The 19,682-nt window shown below is 37.3% G+C and overlaps 1 protein-coding gene across 1 annotated transcript; it reads left to right on the top strand.

Moving 5' to 3' along the window:
• Positions 1-1,290: 1,290 nt before the first annotated feature.
• Positions 1,291-17,405, top strand: LOC145679702 (uncharacterized). Its single transcript, XM_081750272.1, has 3 exons — positions 1,291-1,678; positions 14,877-15,116; positions 17,195-17,405. Exons 1-3 carry the CDS (start codon positions 1,483-1,485, stop codon positions 17,317-17,319), a joined length of 561 nt encoding a protein of 186 aa, XP_081606398.1. The 5' UTR covers positions 1,291-1,482; the 3' UTR covers positions 17,320-17,405.
• Positions 17,406-19,682: the final 2,277 nt, after the last annotated feature.

Raw genomic sequence — 19,682 nt, 5'->3', positions numbered from 1 at the left:
AATCGATGATCCAGGGCGCAGTAAAATTACTTACGCCACTTTTCATATCTCCTTCCTTCTCTCTACATTATATCTGGAGATGAATGTTCTGACTAATAGGCTACAGTGGCGATTTTAAAAAGTAAGAGGATATACGCTATCAATGATAAATCTTATGACTTTTAATATATATAGGGCAATAAATCGAAAAACTCTATATCGGCCTTTTACCTCCCCCCTTCCCGTTGGAAAAAATCCTGCAGGCGTTAGTGATTATCATGTTGCTTAATTACTTTATTATATTGTGCTATACATAGAATAAATACTGTTGTGTTTTATTTAATAATAAGAATCTTATTTACATTTATTGCGGCCCTTGCTTGACGACAGCGAAACATATTCACGTTCAACTTAATCAGTTTCCATTCTCAAATGAGAACAGTGAGGCGAATCAAGTAATTCACTAACTCATTTAGGACTTAGAAAAGTGTCCTGGGAAAATGTCACAGTAAATTCCTGAAGAGTGAAAAGCGCTAGTAGCAGTTGTTAGCAGTTATTAACTTCACATATAGGACCATAAATTGAAAAACTGAAAATACGAATCTTTTCAGAGATGACAGTTCGCTGATGCTTCAAATCTATGCCTTTATTCCCTATACTACGTTATTTCCCTAGTCAAAATAAAAACTCTTCAAAATTAATCACAATTTCTTATGCAACCATCCCTTCCTTGGAGTACTGCGCTGTAACATACCCGTCACGGCGATGTAAAGGCACTTTTGGCGACGAGGATACATTTAAAACAATATCACAGCACCGACCCTTAAGAGTAACAAAAGAAAGTCTATCATTAAAGAAATGGAAAATGCTATTTGATAAGGAAAAGCTTAGTGTGATGAGTGTAGGGGCGCCGAATTCTACATCGTCCCGGGCGCTGAAGACGTTAGCTACGGCTCTGTTTGCATCATCTGTATCACGTTATTACTGTTGTAGAACCCTCCCCATTTTGGATATTTATGATACTGCAATGTCATTAGTTTGTAACACTGAATAATAAATAACCACAATATTGTTAGTTTTCGTTTAACTTGTAGATTTGAAATATAAAATCATCTGACGTGGTGCCGTTTGAAAATACACTTTTATACTGGGTTGAAAACACTGTTAACATGTCCAAGTTCTGTCGATATTTGCATCGTACGAAATTTCAGAGCTTCCGAAATCTAACAAAATAATTTTGGACTAACAGTGCTTTGTATAACCGTAGTGATCTAACAATGTATAAGTCGTCTTAATATAATAATTATCCACAACAACAAAAAATCCTAATCCTAAATTATTGTGTAAAGAACGGTAATTTCATGCCCAAACCCCGTTAAATGGGCAATATTTTATGGTTAATTTGAATTCTAAAATGTAAGACACAGTTTTTTTCTTTTTTTTAAAAAAAAGTAAAAAAAAGTATATTTGGATATGAATTTTAAAAAGTCTTCTTGACCCAGGATGATACGTAGATCATTTGACAAAAATGTACAGTACATCAATGTTACTACGTGTTGTGGAATCCAGTGTCAACATCCTAAATGTTGGGAAGCAAGAAAGAAATGGCTCCAAAACAAAGTTTCATTGATGCCTGGAACTCCATCATTTAGGAATATGATAAACTTAGATACTGATCATATTCCATTGCATTCGAAAGGTAAGAGCGTTATACTTGTGTGATATTTTGGTTGATTCACTTTTCTTCTTGTTTTTTGTATTTTTAGTAAATTTTGACAAGCGCAAAGAGTGACAACTCTATAGAGCGTCCCACCCTTAGATTGCGGTACAGGAGTAAATGGCAATGCTTTTCCTTATGCCCATTGTTGCCAAACTTAGCCTGAATTTTAGAAATAGTTTATTTTACTAGGTATGAATAAATTATTGTAGAACATTGTATTCTTTATCAAATAATCTGTTTTTCTCACATCGAGAAGAATTTTCAAATATTGAAATAAATTGAAAGAGTGAAATCTTGGTGATGGCAAATTCTAACGTCGCGTTAAATATATCACGTCATAAGTTCGGAACTCGAAGAGATAAAACGTTGAAACTTATACAGCTATTAACACCATATTTGGTGCCAATGTTGGAAAAGTTTGCATTCAAAAAAACTTTTTGAATTTTAAAATAAAAAATAAAATGTAAGAGAAAGTGCATATGCTATTGCAATGCAATATCTAAAAAGTTGACTAGTGAGAAACTTTTTTTTATTTTTCAGGTTAGATGGGGTGCAAAGCGAGAAAAATATTGAGAAAAGATTGAAATTATTTTTAAAACAATTCGCAGGTCAATATCTTTCTTCATTTAGATTTTATGACTTTTAGTGTTAAGCATCAACTATCCAAAGCGCGCACATCTGACCAGAAGAAAAGCAGTGATAAATCTTGCCGATGCTATTTTCTTTATAATGTTTGTTTTAAAGTTACTGATATAGAGTATTGTGCTATACCGATTAGTGTTTACTGTTGATGCTATGCGAGCACGAATCTACTGCTTAATGGGGCGTTTACACTTAGTCGATTTAGTCGCACGACTAAATCGACTCGCTGCATTTGCCACTAAATCGAAGCAACTAGGCCGAATAAGATTGTACAGAGTGACCAAAAAGTTTAGCACAACGATACCTCAACAGATCGATGAAGCTGGATTGTTCGAGGGCATAGGCAGTCAATATGGCGTGTGACCACCACGAACAGCTATACAGGCACGACATCTGGCCTCCATGCTGCAAATCAGAGTGTTGAACAAGTCTTGCGGCAGATGGCGCCTCTCCTTGAGGAGAGCTGTTTGCAGGTCAGGGAGAGTGCGTGCTGGTGGACTGACCTGCACTATCCGCTGCCCAAGAGCATCCCACACATGCTCGATGGGATTCAAGTCTTGCGAATATGCAGGCCATGCAATACGCGTAATGTCTTCGCTCTCCAGATACTCGGATACAAGATGTGCACGGTGTGGGCGGGCATTGTCATCCATGAACAGGAAGTCTGGGCCAAATGGTCCGCGGAAATTGCGCACATGTGTATTCAGAATTTCATCCCGGTACCGTTGTGCTGTCAAAGTGCCATGTTGCACAATATGGAGGTCCGTTTTCCCATCCAACATAATTCCACCCCACACCATAATGGAACCACCGCCATAGGGCGGCCGTTCAGCAATGAAGTTTGGATGATAGCATGTTCCTGGCTCTCTCCACACTAAAGTTCGACCAGAATCAGACGACAGGCTGAATCTCGACTCACCGGAGAACATGACACGCACCCACTGGTGTTCCCCCATGCAACATGTTCCTGACACCATGTGTAACGCGCACGTTTGTGCTCCAGTTTCAATGTCACACACAGCAAGGCCTTCTTGCATACAGCCCTGCTGTATTGAGCCGCCGACGAACAGTTTCACGTCTCACGCATTGTCCTGTAGCCTGAAACAACTCATTGGCCAGTTGAGAGCATGAAGCTTGACGGTTACGTTTGGCAGAAATTGTGAGAAATCGGTCATCGACGGCCGACGTCTACTTCGGACGGCCTCCTCCATGACGTCTACTGACTTTACCTCCATTTTGGAAGCGACTCCACAGCCTCGACACAACATTTTTGTATACGTTGAATTCCTGCGCCATTTCCACTTGCGATCGGCCCAATTCCAAACGTCCAATCATTCGCCCGCGGTCAAAGTCACTCAAATGTCGTCTACCAGCCATTGCAAGGTGGGTACCTCACACAAGAACCACTAACTCAATGCTTGAAGCCTCGGACACTACTGGACTGTGGTGTACGCCTCATGACATAATTTGTTCACCGCGCTTGCAACAGTGCTGCTTATGCGATAGAGTGGGTGCTCGACTTGCCTGTGTGTCTCTGTGTATGTGCATGCCACTAACCAGTGTTGAATGGGCCCCACACGTCGCTTATACCACGTTCTCTCGGGTTGCTTAAGTTTTGTGGAGCAGTGTATATCAGGTATTTCATCCATATGTGATTTTAAAGCTATTTTGCTCACGTGTTTCTGTCGTCGAAACTAAGTAATATATCAGTGAATTTATTGATGTCCTTAGATTAACAATCAAAAAGTGCAAATTGTGGCTACACTTGTTGTTGTTGTTGTTGTAAATACTAATAAAATCAATGTCTGGACAATCACAGAGTTACCAACACAATATCAAAACGTTCCGCTAAATTGGAAACGAAAATAAGCTCTTTTTAGTATTCGTTTTAGGAAATCGCTCGTTACACTCAACAGCGTACTCTAAAGAGAAACGGGCTTCAATATATCATTCTAATGCTTTCTATAAATCTGTTCTTCCCATGCAAAATATGGGCATTTTAGCTACTAAGCTTAAAAATAAATATGAAACGTGCTGCTACATACTTTCTTTTGCTTGCTACCAAATTATTTGGTATTGCATGCATAACCGTGGAACCGTGCAACGAAATCTATTACTTGACCCAGTGGCTTACTATGAAATTTTATTCGGGAGGAATTTGAGAAAAAGTTATATACTAGTTAGGCAGAGTGATTTAATATTATTTAATTTAGGTTAGGTACTCATATGACTAAATTTTCAATAAATATACACTCCTACTTCTATCATCCCTTAATAAGCAATGTATATATTTCCTGATATGTACAGCTAGTGACAAAATTAAATTTGCAGATTTTCCAGATACTTAAAATACTCCAAACTTTTATCGTATACCTTACTTAAATATAGGCCTAACTTTTAATTAAACTTCACTAATTTTTTTTCTGTACATTTTTCAAACTATGCAACTACTTCTTCAAGATTTCCAGGTGTTGGCTCATTCTCATTATGTTTTGCGGGTACCTTTCCAGCCTCTTCAGTAATGAATTCTCTCTGAGCTGAAGCACTCGACACAGGTAAATTAACCAGCATCATCAATATTTCCATACATTAGGATAAAATATTCTATTGCACTGCACCAACTCGTCAATACAGTTTGAGGTCAGGTCCCGTGACTAACGCATTAGAGTTCGGTGCACGCAGTGTCGGGTTCAGTCTCCGGAGAACAATACAAAAAGTTTATTTTACAATCAGTTACTTTCAATAATCATCTCATCTAGCCTAAAAGGCATAACCATGGGACCAACTGTCCCGACTTTCCAAAATTTATGTGGGTGCATATCAATGGCGGGACGTGTTAGCCCATATGTTTTCAGGGAAGTCTCGATATTCGATTGATTTATTTTTAGTTAAAATCTTTTATGAACATTATCATAGAGGGCTGTGCTATGATAAAATATGCCGATGCTATAGGGATAAATTGGGGCTACCCTAACTCAGTCGGTAACACAGCTGACTTAAACGCAAAAGAAACGGGTTCAAACCCGGGTCCAAACTAAAAATATTGTGGGTGCGGCGCGCCCACAAGATTATTTGTGTGGATACTGGAACCCCGGAGCACCCACGTAGTCGGGCGCATGCATGGAATATTAAACTAAAAAAGTTTCCTTTTATTTCATATTAGGCTATGCCTGGAACTTTTCAATGCTCTTGAATGCTTGAAACGTTTTAATACGATACTTGTGTATCTTGTAACTTAAAAACATTGTTGGCGCCCAATGGAATCTGAAATTCAGAGGTTGACTGACTCCTCCCCCTCTCCGATTTACAGGCGTTCCATTTGCGCAAGTTAAAATTTTGTTGACTTTAAAAGAGCCTCTTAGGCATCTTTGCTGACACTAATTAAACCACAGATGAATTATCCTACTGAATGAATGAATGTAAGAGCGCGTATTAATTGTCAGAATACAATTTTATGTCGATTTATTTATTGAATCATGTTTTATTATTGTCGATACTTTTAGTTTTATTTTCCTAAAATAATAAGTTACTCTTTATATATACAAATATAATTGTGTTTTCCTTATTTTTTTTTAAAATGACAAGTGTCGATTTTTTAGGTGTAGTAGAGAACAACGCAATAATAACTCGTTTGCTGAGTCACCACTGTGCAGAAGAGCAAAGCAATATTACCTCAGGCGTTCTTTAAATGCCTGTCTTAACTGTGAACTGAACACACTTTCTTTCTAACGTAATGCTATCACTGAAATACTGGTCTGTATGAAAACATAACAGGAAAAGAACCAATATTAGTAGGTCTATATTTTGTTTTCATTATTAGATGTTTCAGTATGTTGAAAAATGAAATCATGTTCACTATTTAATGAGAATATGATTAATAAACTTGTGTTCTTACCGAGTGGAAAGACAGTATGTATTCTGGAAGGTCATATTCTATTTGGGAATACTCATGTGAGAATGAAAAGAAGTAACATTTATGGAATCAATCCTATCAAGAGCTTGCTTTCTGATGGGAGCTCATTTAATTTAGAATCCCAAGTTAAGTTGTAGAACCATGTCTCATATAGCCTCGATGTTGAAAGGGATGTTAAACTCCCAATGACCTAACTAATCAGTCTTAGAACTCACAAGTTTCAGGAAAGATGATTGGTTTGTGAACTGTGAAATGTCCCTATTAATCTACAAGCCATACATGGATCAATTTCCACCTAAACCCAAAACAGATTAAAGTCAAAAAGTTCATCGCTTACTGAACAATTGTGACCCATAATTAAACTTGAGTTTTAGCTTCCTAAAATTTGCTTCTAGGTTCCTAATATGGGTTCAAAAGATCCTTAAATTATTCTAAAAATCAAAAAATAGAGTACACAATTCGTTTGAGAATATACTGTAGGCTGGAGCAAGCTTTAAAGGTCAGACACGAACTAGTTGAAATTCTCATTCTTTAACGAGAAGAATAAGTTTATGGGAATATTATTTGCGAAATGTGTAAACCTCTTCCCCAAAAGAATAGCATTTCAATCGGAGTGAAATTATAAAGATCCAAGTGAATAAACTGCTATCTTCAAGATATATTTTAAACAGCTAAAACGTTTACTCGCTTTGACCAGTTTATGAACACAAAATGCGAAATTTAGATAGTGTAGCAGTTGCCTCGCTTTCTTTGCTAGAGTTGGAACTTCCGAAAACGATGGACTATGTAGTCATACATTTATAATGAGGAGTTTAAATGCCGAGTTTCATCTTCGTATGATTAGAGATTCGTTAGAAACTCTTCTATCCTCGCTTAGAATATATATTGTATGAAAGTAACATGAACATCCCTACACGGGTTGGGCTTCTGCTTCGGCTCAAAACTTTCACCGTGCAGGTCTCAGCCTTGGTGGTGAGAGCTACAGTATATACCTAGTGCTCACGACATTTCAGGCTGTCTCGTTATAAAAATCCATTGTCGTCTTGTTAATCGAGACGAGGCGACATGCGAGCAGTGTCTCACATCGTGAACAACACTAAACATATTCCACATTACTGCTTATATTCCGCTTTCGCTTTCCAATCTAATCAGGCAATGATTTCAAAACGAGTTAAAACGAGCTAAACGAGCGAGCAATTTTTCAAACTCGACTCGACTCGAAACTCGACCTCAAAACAGTGACTCGGCTCAGAACTCGACTCGAGAAAATTAGCTTTGGCTCGACTCGAATTCGCTTCGAGTCGAGTCGAGTTTTAGCTCGACTTGTGCCCATCCCTAGTTATTATTCCTCTTGTTTACCTTAATTTTTCACGTTCCCGTTCGTGTGTGTCTTCACTCTTCTCATTGCCATATCTTCATTGTCACCGCCTTGATTAATTCGATTGGCTAGAAAAACGTGATTAACTGAGCAAACTCATCGCCATTAAAATGCCGAACACGTACAGCTCACAGATGACGAGAAGAACCCTAGCAGAAGTAGTGTGACGTAGGTATGGGCTCGCCCACTTTTCGCACGGAGGTTTCAAATGACACCACGGAATAGCACACAGATAACTACCCGGAGTAGCAGACGACATCAAATTTGACCGTTTCTCGGCACCTTATAATGTATATCACATGGTCATTAACAAATCATATATAATAATTTTCTTTAAGTAAGAGTAAAAACTTGTTATCAGTTTTTTTGAAATGTTTGGGTTGCGAGCGGAGCCAGCAAGAAAAATTTTAACATCTATTTCTTTGCAAACAGGCAACAATATTGATTTAATAGGGCGCCAATACTTTTTCGGAGCGACGCATGTTTACTCACTTCCAATATCTTTCCTTTCTTTTTGCTCGCTCGGCGCCCTCTATCTATCAGCGCCCGGGGCAACAGCCCCGCTCACCAACCCGTAGCTACGGGTCTGGTATTCATCGAGAAATTCAAACTAGTTATCTTTTAAATATGGGCATTCCCAGTGCAAAGCATTCATCATTTAACTTTCTTTTTACGTTTTGAAGCTTCATTAAAGTATCAAAATAAGAATTCCACCTTTTACGACAAGGAATTGTGTTAGACACACCAACAATGTCTTTAAAAATTTCGCATGATTTCGGGGATTTCGACTGCAAGTTTCGCAACAGCATGCAATCTACAATGGTGCCGCTACGTAATGTTTATAACTGTTCTTTTTTCTAGTATACAGTGTGCAGGTTCGTAAACTGCGTAATATTTTAATGCGAAGATTAGACCTATTTTGTATTTTTGCATATTATGGAAAATAACGAAATATACTACAAAACCTATTTCAAATATAAAATACAAAATAGTTTTTGAAAAGGTATTTAAAATATAAAATACAACATTGCGCTTAGAATTCTCTAATATGTTCCTAAGAAGTTAATAATAAATAGTTATAACCAGCGGCACAAATCTGTCTTCAATATTGGAGGGACGGGTAAGACCGTTCCAATGATTTTTTTTAAAAGCGAATTTCAAAACATTTATGAAGTTGCAAAACAATGCTGCGGAGGATCACGGGAGCAGAGTTATCTTTAACATTGGGATGCGGGTAGATTTGAAGTTTATTCCCGGGTTAAGATGGACATGAGACTCATGTTACGGTAGATGAATCTGATTTCTGAGGTGAACCTGTTATATATCAGGCGGTGGCAGTCGGACACAAATCATCACATTTCTCCCCAAAAAACACATTTCAAATCGAATTATTGTTGGAAATAGTCCTCCAGTCCGAAGATTTGGGGGACGTATCCCCCTCATCCTCCCGGGATTTGTGCCAGTGGTTATAACTCTCCTCAAGAACTGATATTGGCAAAACTGTGGGGATTGCAACAGTTTTAGTTTCTTCCTAAAGCATTAGGATGAAAGCAGGATGCAGAAGTAACAAAGATGGGAATAGAGCAACAACATGTTGAAACTTCATTATTACAGTGAAGCTTACAACGAGCTACCGAGCCAATCAGTCGCCCCAATGCATTACAATGCAACGCTCCCCGTATCACATGTCAAAGATAGCACACGAGATTGCATTTGGTCACGATTCATTCTTTGCGCAGAAAGGAAATACTGTAGCCCAAGCAATTCATACGATCGAATAATTTCCACTTAATTCATATGATCGAATAACTCATTTACGCAAAATAGATGCGCGGAAACCTAATTGATTCAATGAGCGAATCACTCTCAACAAATTCACCTACGCGAAGGAAATGCGCTGATGTCTAAACAATTCATATGGGTGAATTAAATGATCGAATCATTTTAGTGAATCAGTAAATCAATCGATTCACTCAAATGAATCATTTTTCCCATCATTAACCCCTTCGGGATCCTATGGTACAATTTGTACCATATGCACTTTTCATGGTACATTGCGTTATTTCTATTCTATTTGAGCTTTTTCGTCCGGTTTTTTTTTTTTTTTTTTGTTTTGTTTTGTTTTCCAAGTCCAGAGGCCTTGCAGAAGACATTACGTATGGTTTCAGACCGTCCTGCGTCCAGACATAGGAGGTGATGACGTCATAAGTCAAAAAATTCTTTTCTCATTTTCTAAGCGTATGTTCAATATTTTTTGGCGGGCTTATTTTTCTACGTAGAAGATTGAAATTTTGCAAAAAACATTCAGTCCACGGAGTAGTATGTACCAGATTTTTTGTTCCGATGTCAGTGCTAAAACAGGGGGAAGGGAACCAGAGGGGCAAAGGAGTAAAAATAGGGATTTTTTACCCCAAAATCCCGTTTTTCGTCATTTTCCCGCCTTACATACATGATAGGACCACGTGAGTCATACCGTCTGAAAGGCAGTTCCATTCTGAAGAGAACGACGGTCGAATTATTATCATAGGGTAATTAGGGATGTCTCAGGGAATTTTTATCCAAATATACTTCTGTATAGGGTAAAAGTGGGGCATGGTAGGGATTTTTTTTCTGGCGGGCCTATTTTTTCACGTAGAAGATTGAAATTTTGCACAAACATTCAGTCCACCGAGTAGTATTTACCAGATTTTTTGTTCCGATGTCAGTGCTAAAACAGGGGGGAACCAGAGGGGCAAAGGGGTAAAAATAGGGATTTTTTACCCCAAAAATCCCGTTTTTCGTCATTTTCCCGCCTTACATACATGATAGGACCACGTGAGTCATACCGTCTGAAAGGCAGTTCCATTCTGAAGAGAACGACGGTCGAATTATTATTCTAGGGTAATTAGGGCCGTCTCAGTGAATTTTTATTCAAATATACTTCTGTATAGGGCAAAAGTGGGGCATGGTAGGGAAATTTTTTCTGGCGGGCCTATTTTTTCACGTAGAAGATTGAAATTTTGCATAAACATTCAGTCCACCGAGTAGTATTTACCAGAAGTTTTTTCCTATTTCTGCGTAAAAACAGGGGGGTCCAGAGGGGCAAAAGTTGAAAAAAGGGAAAATTTGCTCCCCAAAATCCCTTTTTTCAGGAATTTCCCGCCTTAGATACATGATGGAGACATGTGAATGGTACCGCCTGAAAGACAGTTCTATTCTGAAGAGAATGATTGGCGGACTATAGTCCTAGGGTAATTAGGGATGTCTCAGGAATTTTTTTCCCTGAGATCATAGTGTTTTATGGTACTTTGGGGCATTGTGGGAATTTTCGATAAAAATTATCCCGCCCTTACTATTCAAGATAGAAACTTGAAATTTGGCACACACATTCAGTATACCAAGTACTATTTATCAGATTTTTTTTATGGCTACGATCACACAGGAGGGGACCAGGGAGGGCCAAAGTTCGAGAAAAAAATTTTTCCCTCCGAAATTTTCACTTTGACATTTTTTCCTGCTTCTGGTATATGGTATGAGCATGCAAGTGGTACCATTCGAAAGCCAGCTCTATTCTGAAGAGAATGAGGTATGAACCATGATCCTAGGATAAATAGTGACGATACAATAGCTGCTTGACTGAAAGTCTAAAAAATAGCCCCAAAAGCCAGGATCCGGAAAGGGTTAAACCGTATGTTAGAGTCGGTCGTAGGAAAGCTTTGTAGGTATTCAAAACTGTATTAGAGCTCTCTCGTGGCTAAGCGGTTAGCGTACGTGCCTTTGCCGTGGTAGACCCGGGTTCGATTCCCAGTGGAAGATTTGGTTTGGATCCCCCGTTAAACTGTAGGTCCACATTTCATATAGCCTCGCTGCTGAAAGGGACACTAGATTGAAAATAATATAAAATCAAATCAAAACCGTTTCAAGCCCCATAATGTTCCGGTTAACCTCTTTAAGAGATTTAGTCTATTGTAGGCCTTGATAGTGACTGTTTGAAGATGTGGACCTCCCTCTGCTTTTTAAAAACAAAAGTGATGGGGGGGGGGGTGCTATAAAAAGCAATACCTTCTCTGGCTGTTGTGGCCAGAGATATTTTCAATTTATTGAGCGTTAAATGTGAAGAGGTTACAGGCTGTATCATACTATGAGCTGAAGTAGGAAAACGTATAAGGGCTGAAGTACTGGATAACAATATGATGATTACGGCTGAATACGATGAAAAAGTGTTTCCTTAGTACGTGATGTCTGGAGTAATGCCAGGCGAGATGACCGTATGTGATTGCTGGGCGTACAAAAACTTTATAGGTAAGCAAGAGAATTTTTGTATTGAGACTCTACATAGTGTCTTTGAGACTTCCTAATAAGTTCAAACGGTGGCAGATATTAGCTTCCAGTTGTGTGAGATGAGGCTTCCATGTAAGATGTTTGTCAAATGTGACACTCAGGTATTCAAAATTGTTTCGAAGTAGAATTAGAGAGTCCAAGAGAATTAAATTTAAATATTCTGGATTTTAGCTGTTACAGTATTTGTGGCGCTTGACCCCAAAGAGATTCATTTAAGTCTTGTTTGAATTTAGCTTGAGCTTCCATTTCAGACACCATGTAATGAGTTTGTCCAAAGCTGGTTGTAGGAGTAAATTAATACTCAACAGAAGATCCCAATGCTAGGAAATTCAGTATCATCAGCACATTGTAGTGCAAATAGTAGAGCTGAGGTTATTGTATGTTAGAATATATAATAGAAATGACGGAACTGATCCTTGTGGCTTACCGGCAGGCGAGACCTGGAAGTAAGGGTGTTCGATAAGGCTGAGGACCTATCGAACCTCGGGAGTAAAAATTTATCGAGTTGCCATCGGTTACTCGAAACAGTTCGAGTATCTGAAATTATCGAAGTTTCGGGTATTATCGAAATTTCGAGTATTGTCGAAGTTTCGGGTATTATCGACATTTCGAGTATTATCGAAGTTTCGTGTATTATCGAAATTTCGAATATTATCGAAGTTTCGGGTATTATCGACATTTCGAGTATTAAAGAAGTTTCGGGTATTAACGACATTTCGAGTATTATCGAAATTTCGAATATTATCGAAATTTCGGGTATTATCGACATTTCGAGTATTAAAGAAGTTTCGGGTATTAGCGACATTTCGAGTATTATCGAAGTTTCGGGTATTATCAAAAGTAGTGATGGACAGTTCGGTTCCTTCACCTCTCCAATGATTTCTTCTTGCAGCCAAACTAGTCAAACAACTTTTTTCATCTGGTAAGTTATTGCAAAGTTGTATTTGTAGAAATCATATGTAAAATTATTTTCTGCCTGCTCCCTTATTGGCGCAGTCGACAAAGTGACTATTAGTAGACTAATGGTGTCTTGGGTTCCAATTCCATTTAGGTGATGCATGTTTTCTCTTCCCCTTTCTCTCTTCTGACACACTGCTTAAACCTTGTACAGATCTGTGGGGGAAAAACTTTTCCTTCACTTCATTGTTAAGGAGAGAAGTCTTAATATGAACACCCTGCATATATGTAATACATATTATATACAACTATGATAACCTCGAATGCATTGTTTCTTCCGAACACTCCAATAATCCCGAACTTTTCAAAATATTCAAGCGACTCGACAAATGCGATCATATTGATATATTTCTGTATTTGCTGCTTTCAAACAATTCGAGACTCTCGAACAATTCAAGTGAACAGTCAAGGTAGTTTGTCTTACATTCAGCGTGGGAGGAGGTTGTGAATCCGGCCCTTATATATGTACCGCAGGCCAAGAAGGCGACAAATGAAGTGACTGACAGTGAACTGCGCCAGATTTGATCTCTGAGCCATGTCAAGTTTCTCTATAGTTGTGGTCACTTCAATGGTTAAATATTTTCCCGACCTGTTTCACGATTCAGTTGTACGAAAAATTGCGTGGAAATGAGTTATGATATACCTTTCCTAATAACGGTTTACGTTCTGTGGCATATCACTAGCACCTGCACGACACTCCTGCATCTGTAAGCTAAGACATTACATTGGTAACATCGTAGATTACATGCTTCTGGTTTAACTACGCAGGTGATAATAGCATTGTCAAGTCGATCAGATATAAATCGATCAACCTTCTCTAGGGTACATAGATTAATTTAATATTAAAAGTCTCAGTGCCAGAATATTCCATTAGGTTGTCTTAAGGGGGCAGACTACTAAATATTTTTCAAAACCTAACAATTTTTCTTTTTCCAGTTTTTCGTAAATGAAAAGAGATAATGAAATGTAATTTACCTCAATAATAGATAATGTTACTCTACATCCGAAAATATGAATTGGAAGAATTTTCAGTGTTGCCATCCATAGAAATTACAGAGTGACCAGAATTTGAATTACTCAAAGATCTAGGTTAAGGCAACGACTAGAAAAATGAAGTCAACGGCAATTGATGACTTATTATACTGTCTGTGTTCCTTGTTAACTGCTTTTTAAATAATATTTGTATTTATTTTGTAATAACTTATTTAATTTATAATAATGTATGTAAGTTATTACAGAATAAATACAAATATTATTTAAAAAGTAGTTAACAAGGAACACAGATAGCATGATGACTCATCAATTACCGTTGAGTTCATTTTTCTAGTCTTTGCCTTACTATATTTTTGAGTAATTCAAATTCTGGTCATTCTGGATGGCAACACTGAAAATTCTTCCGATTCGAATTTTCGGATGTAGAATAACATTATTTATTATTGATGTAAGTTACATTTCATTATCTCTTTTCATTTACGAAAAACTGGCAAAAGAAAAATTGTTAGCTTTTAAAAAATATTTAGTAGTCTGCCTCCTTAATGTGTTGATGTATCTAGAGTGGTCATTTACTTTGTCTCTACTTCTAAATAATTCGGCATTTCTCACTTTTCAATATTTATTCATATGACGTAAACCAGGGGCGGATCCACGGGGGCGATCGCCCCCCCAGAAGAGGAAACTTTCTTATTTTATTTATATAAATAAAACCCATCCCAAAGTTTGGAGTCCTTAAAAGTAGCAGTATGACAACCCACTGCCCCCCACCCCAGAAGTCGGTCCTGGATCCGCCCCTGACGTAAACGATCAAATGCAAAACATGGGGCAATTAAACCAATAAACAAGAATTTAATCTTTCGCAATATTTACATTATTGTAATGGCATGTCATTTTGCACTATTTACAGCATTATCAATATTTTCTATAACATTACTACTGGTCTTCCTCATCCGAATAACACATTATGTTTCCAGGCTATGATATACCACCTGTTTTAAAGCGAAAGGAAAAACATGTCCAAACTTCAAAGCATTGTATTGTGGTAAAATTTACCGCCAGAGGAAACGGAACAGAGAAAGGAGTTAACGAGGGATTTGCAGTTGAAAGACGTGTAGAATCATGGATATCGAATATGCAACTACCGGTTTGTTCTCCAGAATTTCCTGCATACCTTCAGATCCCAGGATTGAAAAAGGATCAAACACTAACAAAAGGTACAAGAAACTTAAAATAACATTATTATTATTATTATTATTATTATTATATTAAAACCAACAGATTTAATTCTAAACTACGAATTCATAATACCTTTAGCGTTTGACAAGAAAAATGTCCTTTTTTTATGTCAATAGATAAATCTTACTGAGTTGAACGAAATTATAAGCGTGAGTGTAAAGTCTCATACATAGTTCTCGAGAAAATGAATTTCTTTGCAAACTTAAAAGTTGATGTTGTACTAGAACCAGCCCACTTATTGAAATTAAACTACCTCATTGATCTGTTTATTACGATATTAGCAATACATTAATGGTTAATAGGATATAATCTAAAATTATAGCCAACTCTCAAACTTTAATTTCTGTTACATATTCTCCAAAGATAAGACATACAAAGGGATTCAAAAAGATGTACTCACTGTTTGCTAGTCCATATCTCATGAAAATTTCGTCTTGACATGCCAAATTTAGGTACTGAGAGTATGTGTTCGAAATGACCACTAGTAGCTTCTATACCACGCCGAACTGCACACCGAACTACGACTGTTATAGACCAAAGGCCAAGCGGGTGATAACTCCCCCCCCCTTAGGGAACTTTTGCCACTATATTAGAAATAATCCCTAGGGTTCTTAGAATCAAAAAATAGTTGTTGGTCAACCAGATTGATTTTGTGGTTTGTTGGTTCATAATATGAGAAGTTATTTCAAAGGAATAATTTTACTGTTGTGTGGTTACATTATGTTCTTTTGAAACTATTTATTGTTCTGGTATTCTACAGTGAATACAACTTCTAAACATGTCTGTTGGTATGTGAAGTTATCAAACAACTCTCGAAGTTACTTCGTAGGCCATGTATTCTTATTACATGTGCACATAGATAATCGCACTTAATATAGTATGCAATATGCAGTTTTTTTTAAAATTGCCTTAATATTAAACAATTTGTTATATTCTTTGTGATCTTGTCTGTCTGTAAGTTGATGATAGTAGCACATTCGCCCTGAAATCCACGTGTTCTCAGTTATTCTGAGAAGATTGGCAAACAAGAAGAAGGCAGTCAGTCAGATGACAATTGCAACAACAAAAAAGATTGTTGTTGTGAAAAATCGATAATTCTTTGTAATACACTAAGCCTAAAACGAAACTGACATAAGGAGGACAAATTTCATCGAAAAAAGCTTCTGTAAAACTTGCAGGTCAAAGAACGGTAGGGGACGCGGTGGCTCAGTGGTAGAGCGTTCACGTCCGGTGCTTGGGGTCCCTGGTTCGATCCCAGCTTGCGCCGTGTGGACTTTGTGGTGGACAAACATCGTGCTCGTGGGATTTCTCGGGGTTATCCCGTTTCCTCCCATTTCATTCATTTCTCATATTCACCGTCTCCTTTAGCTTAACCGGAATAACCGTCGGAGATAAAACTCAAAAGATTTCATTTTTCTAAATGATGTTAGTACATACTTTTGAATCTCGCTTTCAAGATGATAATGATGCCGTTTAAAAATACATACACGATATCTAAAAATACATCACGAAATTCTCACTTCATTTCGACACTTGTCGAAAGTGATCAAAGCAATGCTACTTGGCATCCATCACTTTTCGCTATTCTTTTTCTACTTTCCTTTCAAGATCTTAATGACAACTCTAAACGCTGTGTTGCTTGCGAATTCTTAACTGAGAGAAAGAGATGATTATCACAAAAATAAATGTGCTAAATGCTTGGCACTAATATGAGAAGAGACCCACAAGTTATATTGTCCATGTGTGCAATCTGGCACATCTATCGTTTAATCTACAATGGTTCAATCGTCCATTGTAACCTAATTTCCAGTTCTTAAAGGGATTTTAGGATTTAATTTCTGGTCTTTCGGCATCTATGGCCATTTAGCCTGTCACGTATGACGGATGACGTCCCTCGGCGAGCACACTATCCGGGGAAAGGGAAGGAATTAAGCAACCCTTGACCTACAAGTTAGGTACCACCCCAGCATTTGCCTGGTGTGAATGAGAAAACCAAGGAAAACTTCCAGTTATTAAAGTCAGCTAAGTAAGATTGTGCTATTATTATTATTTTCAGAACCAGAGAATACGAAAACCAAGCAAGAACAATCTAAGCAAAGGATAACGCCACCAGGTTTTGCAGAAGGGAGATCAGCTGCTACTCTTTGGCGACCACAGTCTGTACTAAGAAGCAAAAAGTAATGAGGATTCTTAGAAATAACTGAATTTGTATTCAAATGTTTTACGTAATCTTCACTTTGAAATATACTAAAATACAGTGTTAATAATGTTTCTCTTTTTCTTTTATTGAGTAAGTTTTAGGTAATACATTTTATTACGAAAGATTTTATTTTATTTCTTTTCTTTTCTTAAGCAAATCAGCTTTGCGATACACAGATTTGAAGAATGGATTAATACGTTGGTCGTTCAATATATAAGTTTCTCTAAACTGTAAACAATTTATTTTTTAAGATACATTTGTAATATACACATACTTGTATAGATGAGTCCTTCCTCACCTCTCTACATAATTCCCATTGTGATTCAGGCATTTGCCTCACCGTTGCATCAATTTATCCATGCCCTTTGAAAAAAAAAATCAGGGCTCTGGCTATTTAGTATTCTCCTCACATTCCGCTTCACTTGTGCTTCACCAGTTGACAGGGGACCATGTCGTTTATGTCAAACGTGAACTCTTCTTCAGGAAAACGCAATTCGACATAAGCGCCCTGACCCACCCCCACTCAGCACGCAAACAAGACATAAAATTGAAGAATTAGGGTGGGATCGGCTACCCCACTCTATACAGTCGCAATTTTTAGCGCCGAGTTACTTCCATTTTTTTTACCAGTGTTGAAGTCAATATTGCAAGGTGAACGTTTCGAAATAGATGAAGTGAAGCGGAATGTGGGAGAGTGCTAAACAACCAAAGCCCTTATTTTCTGCAAAGGGTTTGGACGGTGATACAAATGCCTGAATCTCAATGGGGATTATGTGGCGAGATGAGCAGGGACCCACCTACACATATATGTATAGTTTACAAACGTATCTTAAAAAATAAATATTTTACAGCTTAGGGAAACATATATTGAACGATCCACGTATTTGATCTATTTTAAAATGAACGTTCATTCGTCCACTTTGATAGCTTGACATCATTTGAACTCATACGACTGCACGAAACAATTTTTCACTGTCACATTCAATGCAGCATGAACCGAGTAGCGGATCTAGAAGGTAAAAACTGTGAGGCCAGTCAGACCCCAGACTATGGTAGGTATATCATGACCTTACTATAAACTTCCAAAAATATGAACTTAAAAAAATTGTCACACAAAAAACCCGGGGGAAGGTCTAGATTCCCCTGGCCTCAGCCTAGATCCGCCACTGTATGAACCCTAGAAAATGAAAGATAAATGACACATTATTCAGCAATATTATTTGTGTTGAATAAAACAATGCATTATTCTTTATAGGCCTACTAATGCTAATAAACATGTGCACAAATTTAAAAGGCCTACCATTTTGATATTCAATACGGGATTTTTTTCAGCACTGTATTATTATGGCATGTAATGATTTCTTGTAGTATGGTAATCATGATGATAGATTTTATTGTTATTTTTAAGGGAAAAGAAAAAGTGATATTTAATGAAGCCTCATATCATTACCAAGAGAAAGGTGTCTGAGATATTGATCCACCTTTGAAGAAATCTCCTTCCAAGATGTCAAATGAATGAATAGACAGTTTGCAAATATGCTTGTGAGAAAGTTGGGATAATGATGATGATGCTATCTTTCATTATTATCCATCATTTTAATCAATTTTTATTTTTATTAAAATTCGATGCCTTTCCTTTCAGTCTTCTTTTACACATGGAAAGGTTCCTTTACATGTCTAAATGTTCTTTTACGTATGGAAAGCTAATGACAAACAAACATGTGCTGACATTAATACATGGTTTTGAAATATTGTGTCATTAAGTACTTCAATCAATGTTGCTTTTTTTCTTTTCTACGCTTGATAACAAGTCTTATTATATCTAAAGAAGAAAAACACATCTGCACATTTTTTCCCGATTGCAAAGGTTGGCTTGCAGTTCGAACATGGTTTACTTTTTTCCGAAGATACCCGAAGTTGGACTTGAAAATTTTTTTGCCTCAAAACAGCAATAGAGAGTACGGTTATTCTGTATGGAATAGGATGTACAACAAAACTCAGTGATATAGCTAGGTGAGTCGGACTAGGTTTTTGCATCTGACGATATACACTTAAATTGAAGTGAAGAAAGAAATACGATGGACGAGCCAGATTGAATGTTTAGGTCTCATGTTAGCATATGCTGTTTGTTGTTTATTACGAATTTCTTTACACATACTTCGGGAAACTTCCTTGTCAGAATAAGCATAAAGAATAAGAACCGGGGAGAGAGAACATCCATTATTATGCCTTGTACGCAAATAGAAATGATAAGAAATACACAGAAACGAATGACGGAAATAAATGCTAGAACAGGAGAAAACAAAAGCATATACCGAGAAATCCACTTATATTAAACTAATCC

Source organism: Thermobia domestica, chromosome 2, assembly GCF_964235325.1.
Source record: "Thermobia domestica chromosome 2, izTheDome1.hap1.1, whole genome shotgun sequence".
Classification (NCBI taxonomy): Eukaryota; Metazoa; Arthropoda; class Insecta; order Zygentoma; family Lepismatidae; genus Thermobia; species Thermobia domestica.
This window is presented reverse-complemented; position numbering and strand designations above follow the sequence as displayed.

Excerpts from the sequence above, each read along its gene's own strand:
- LOC145679702 (XM_081750272.1), top strand. The coding sequence starts at position 1,483 with ATGATACGTAGATCATTTGACAAAAATGTACAGTACATCAATGTTACT. Across the intron at positions 1,679-14,876 it reads TATTCCATTGCATTCGAAAG|GCTATGATATACCACCTGTT; the intron begins GTAAGAGCGTTA and ends TTATGTTTCCAG. Across the intron at positions 15,117-17,194 it reads GGATCAAACACTAACAAAAG|AACCAGAGAATACGAAAACC; the intron begins GTACAAGAAACT and ends TATTATTTTCAG.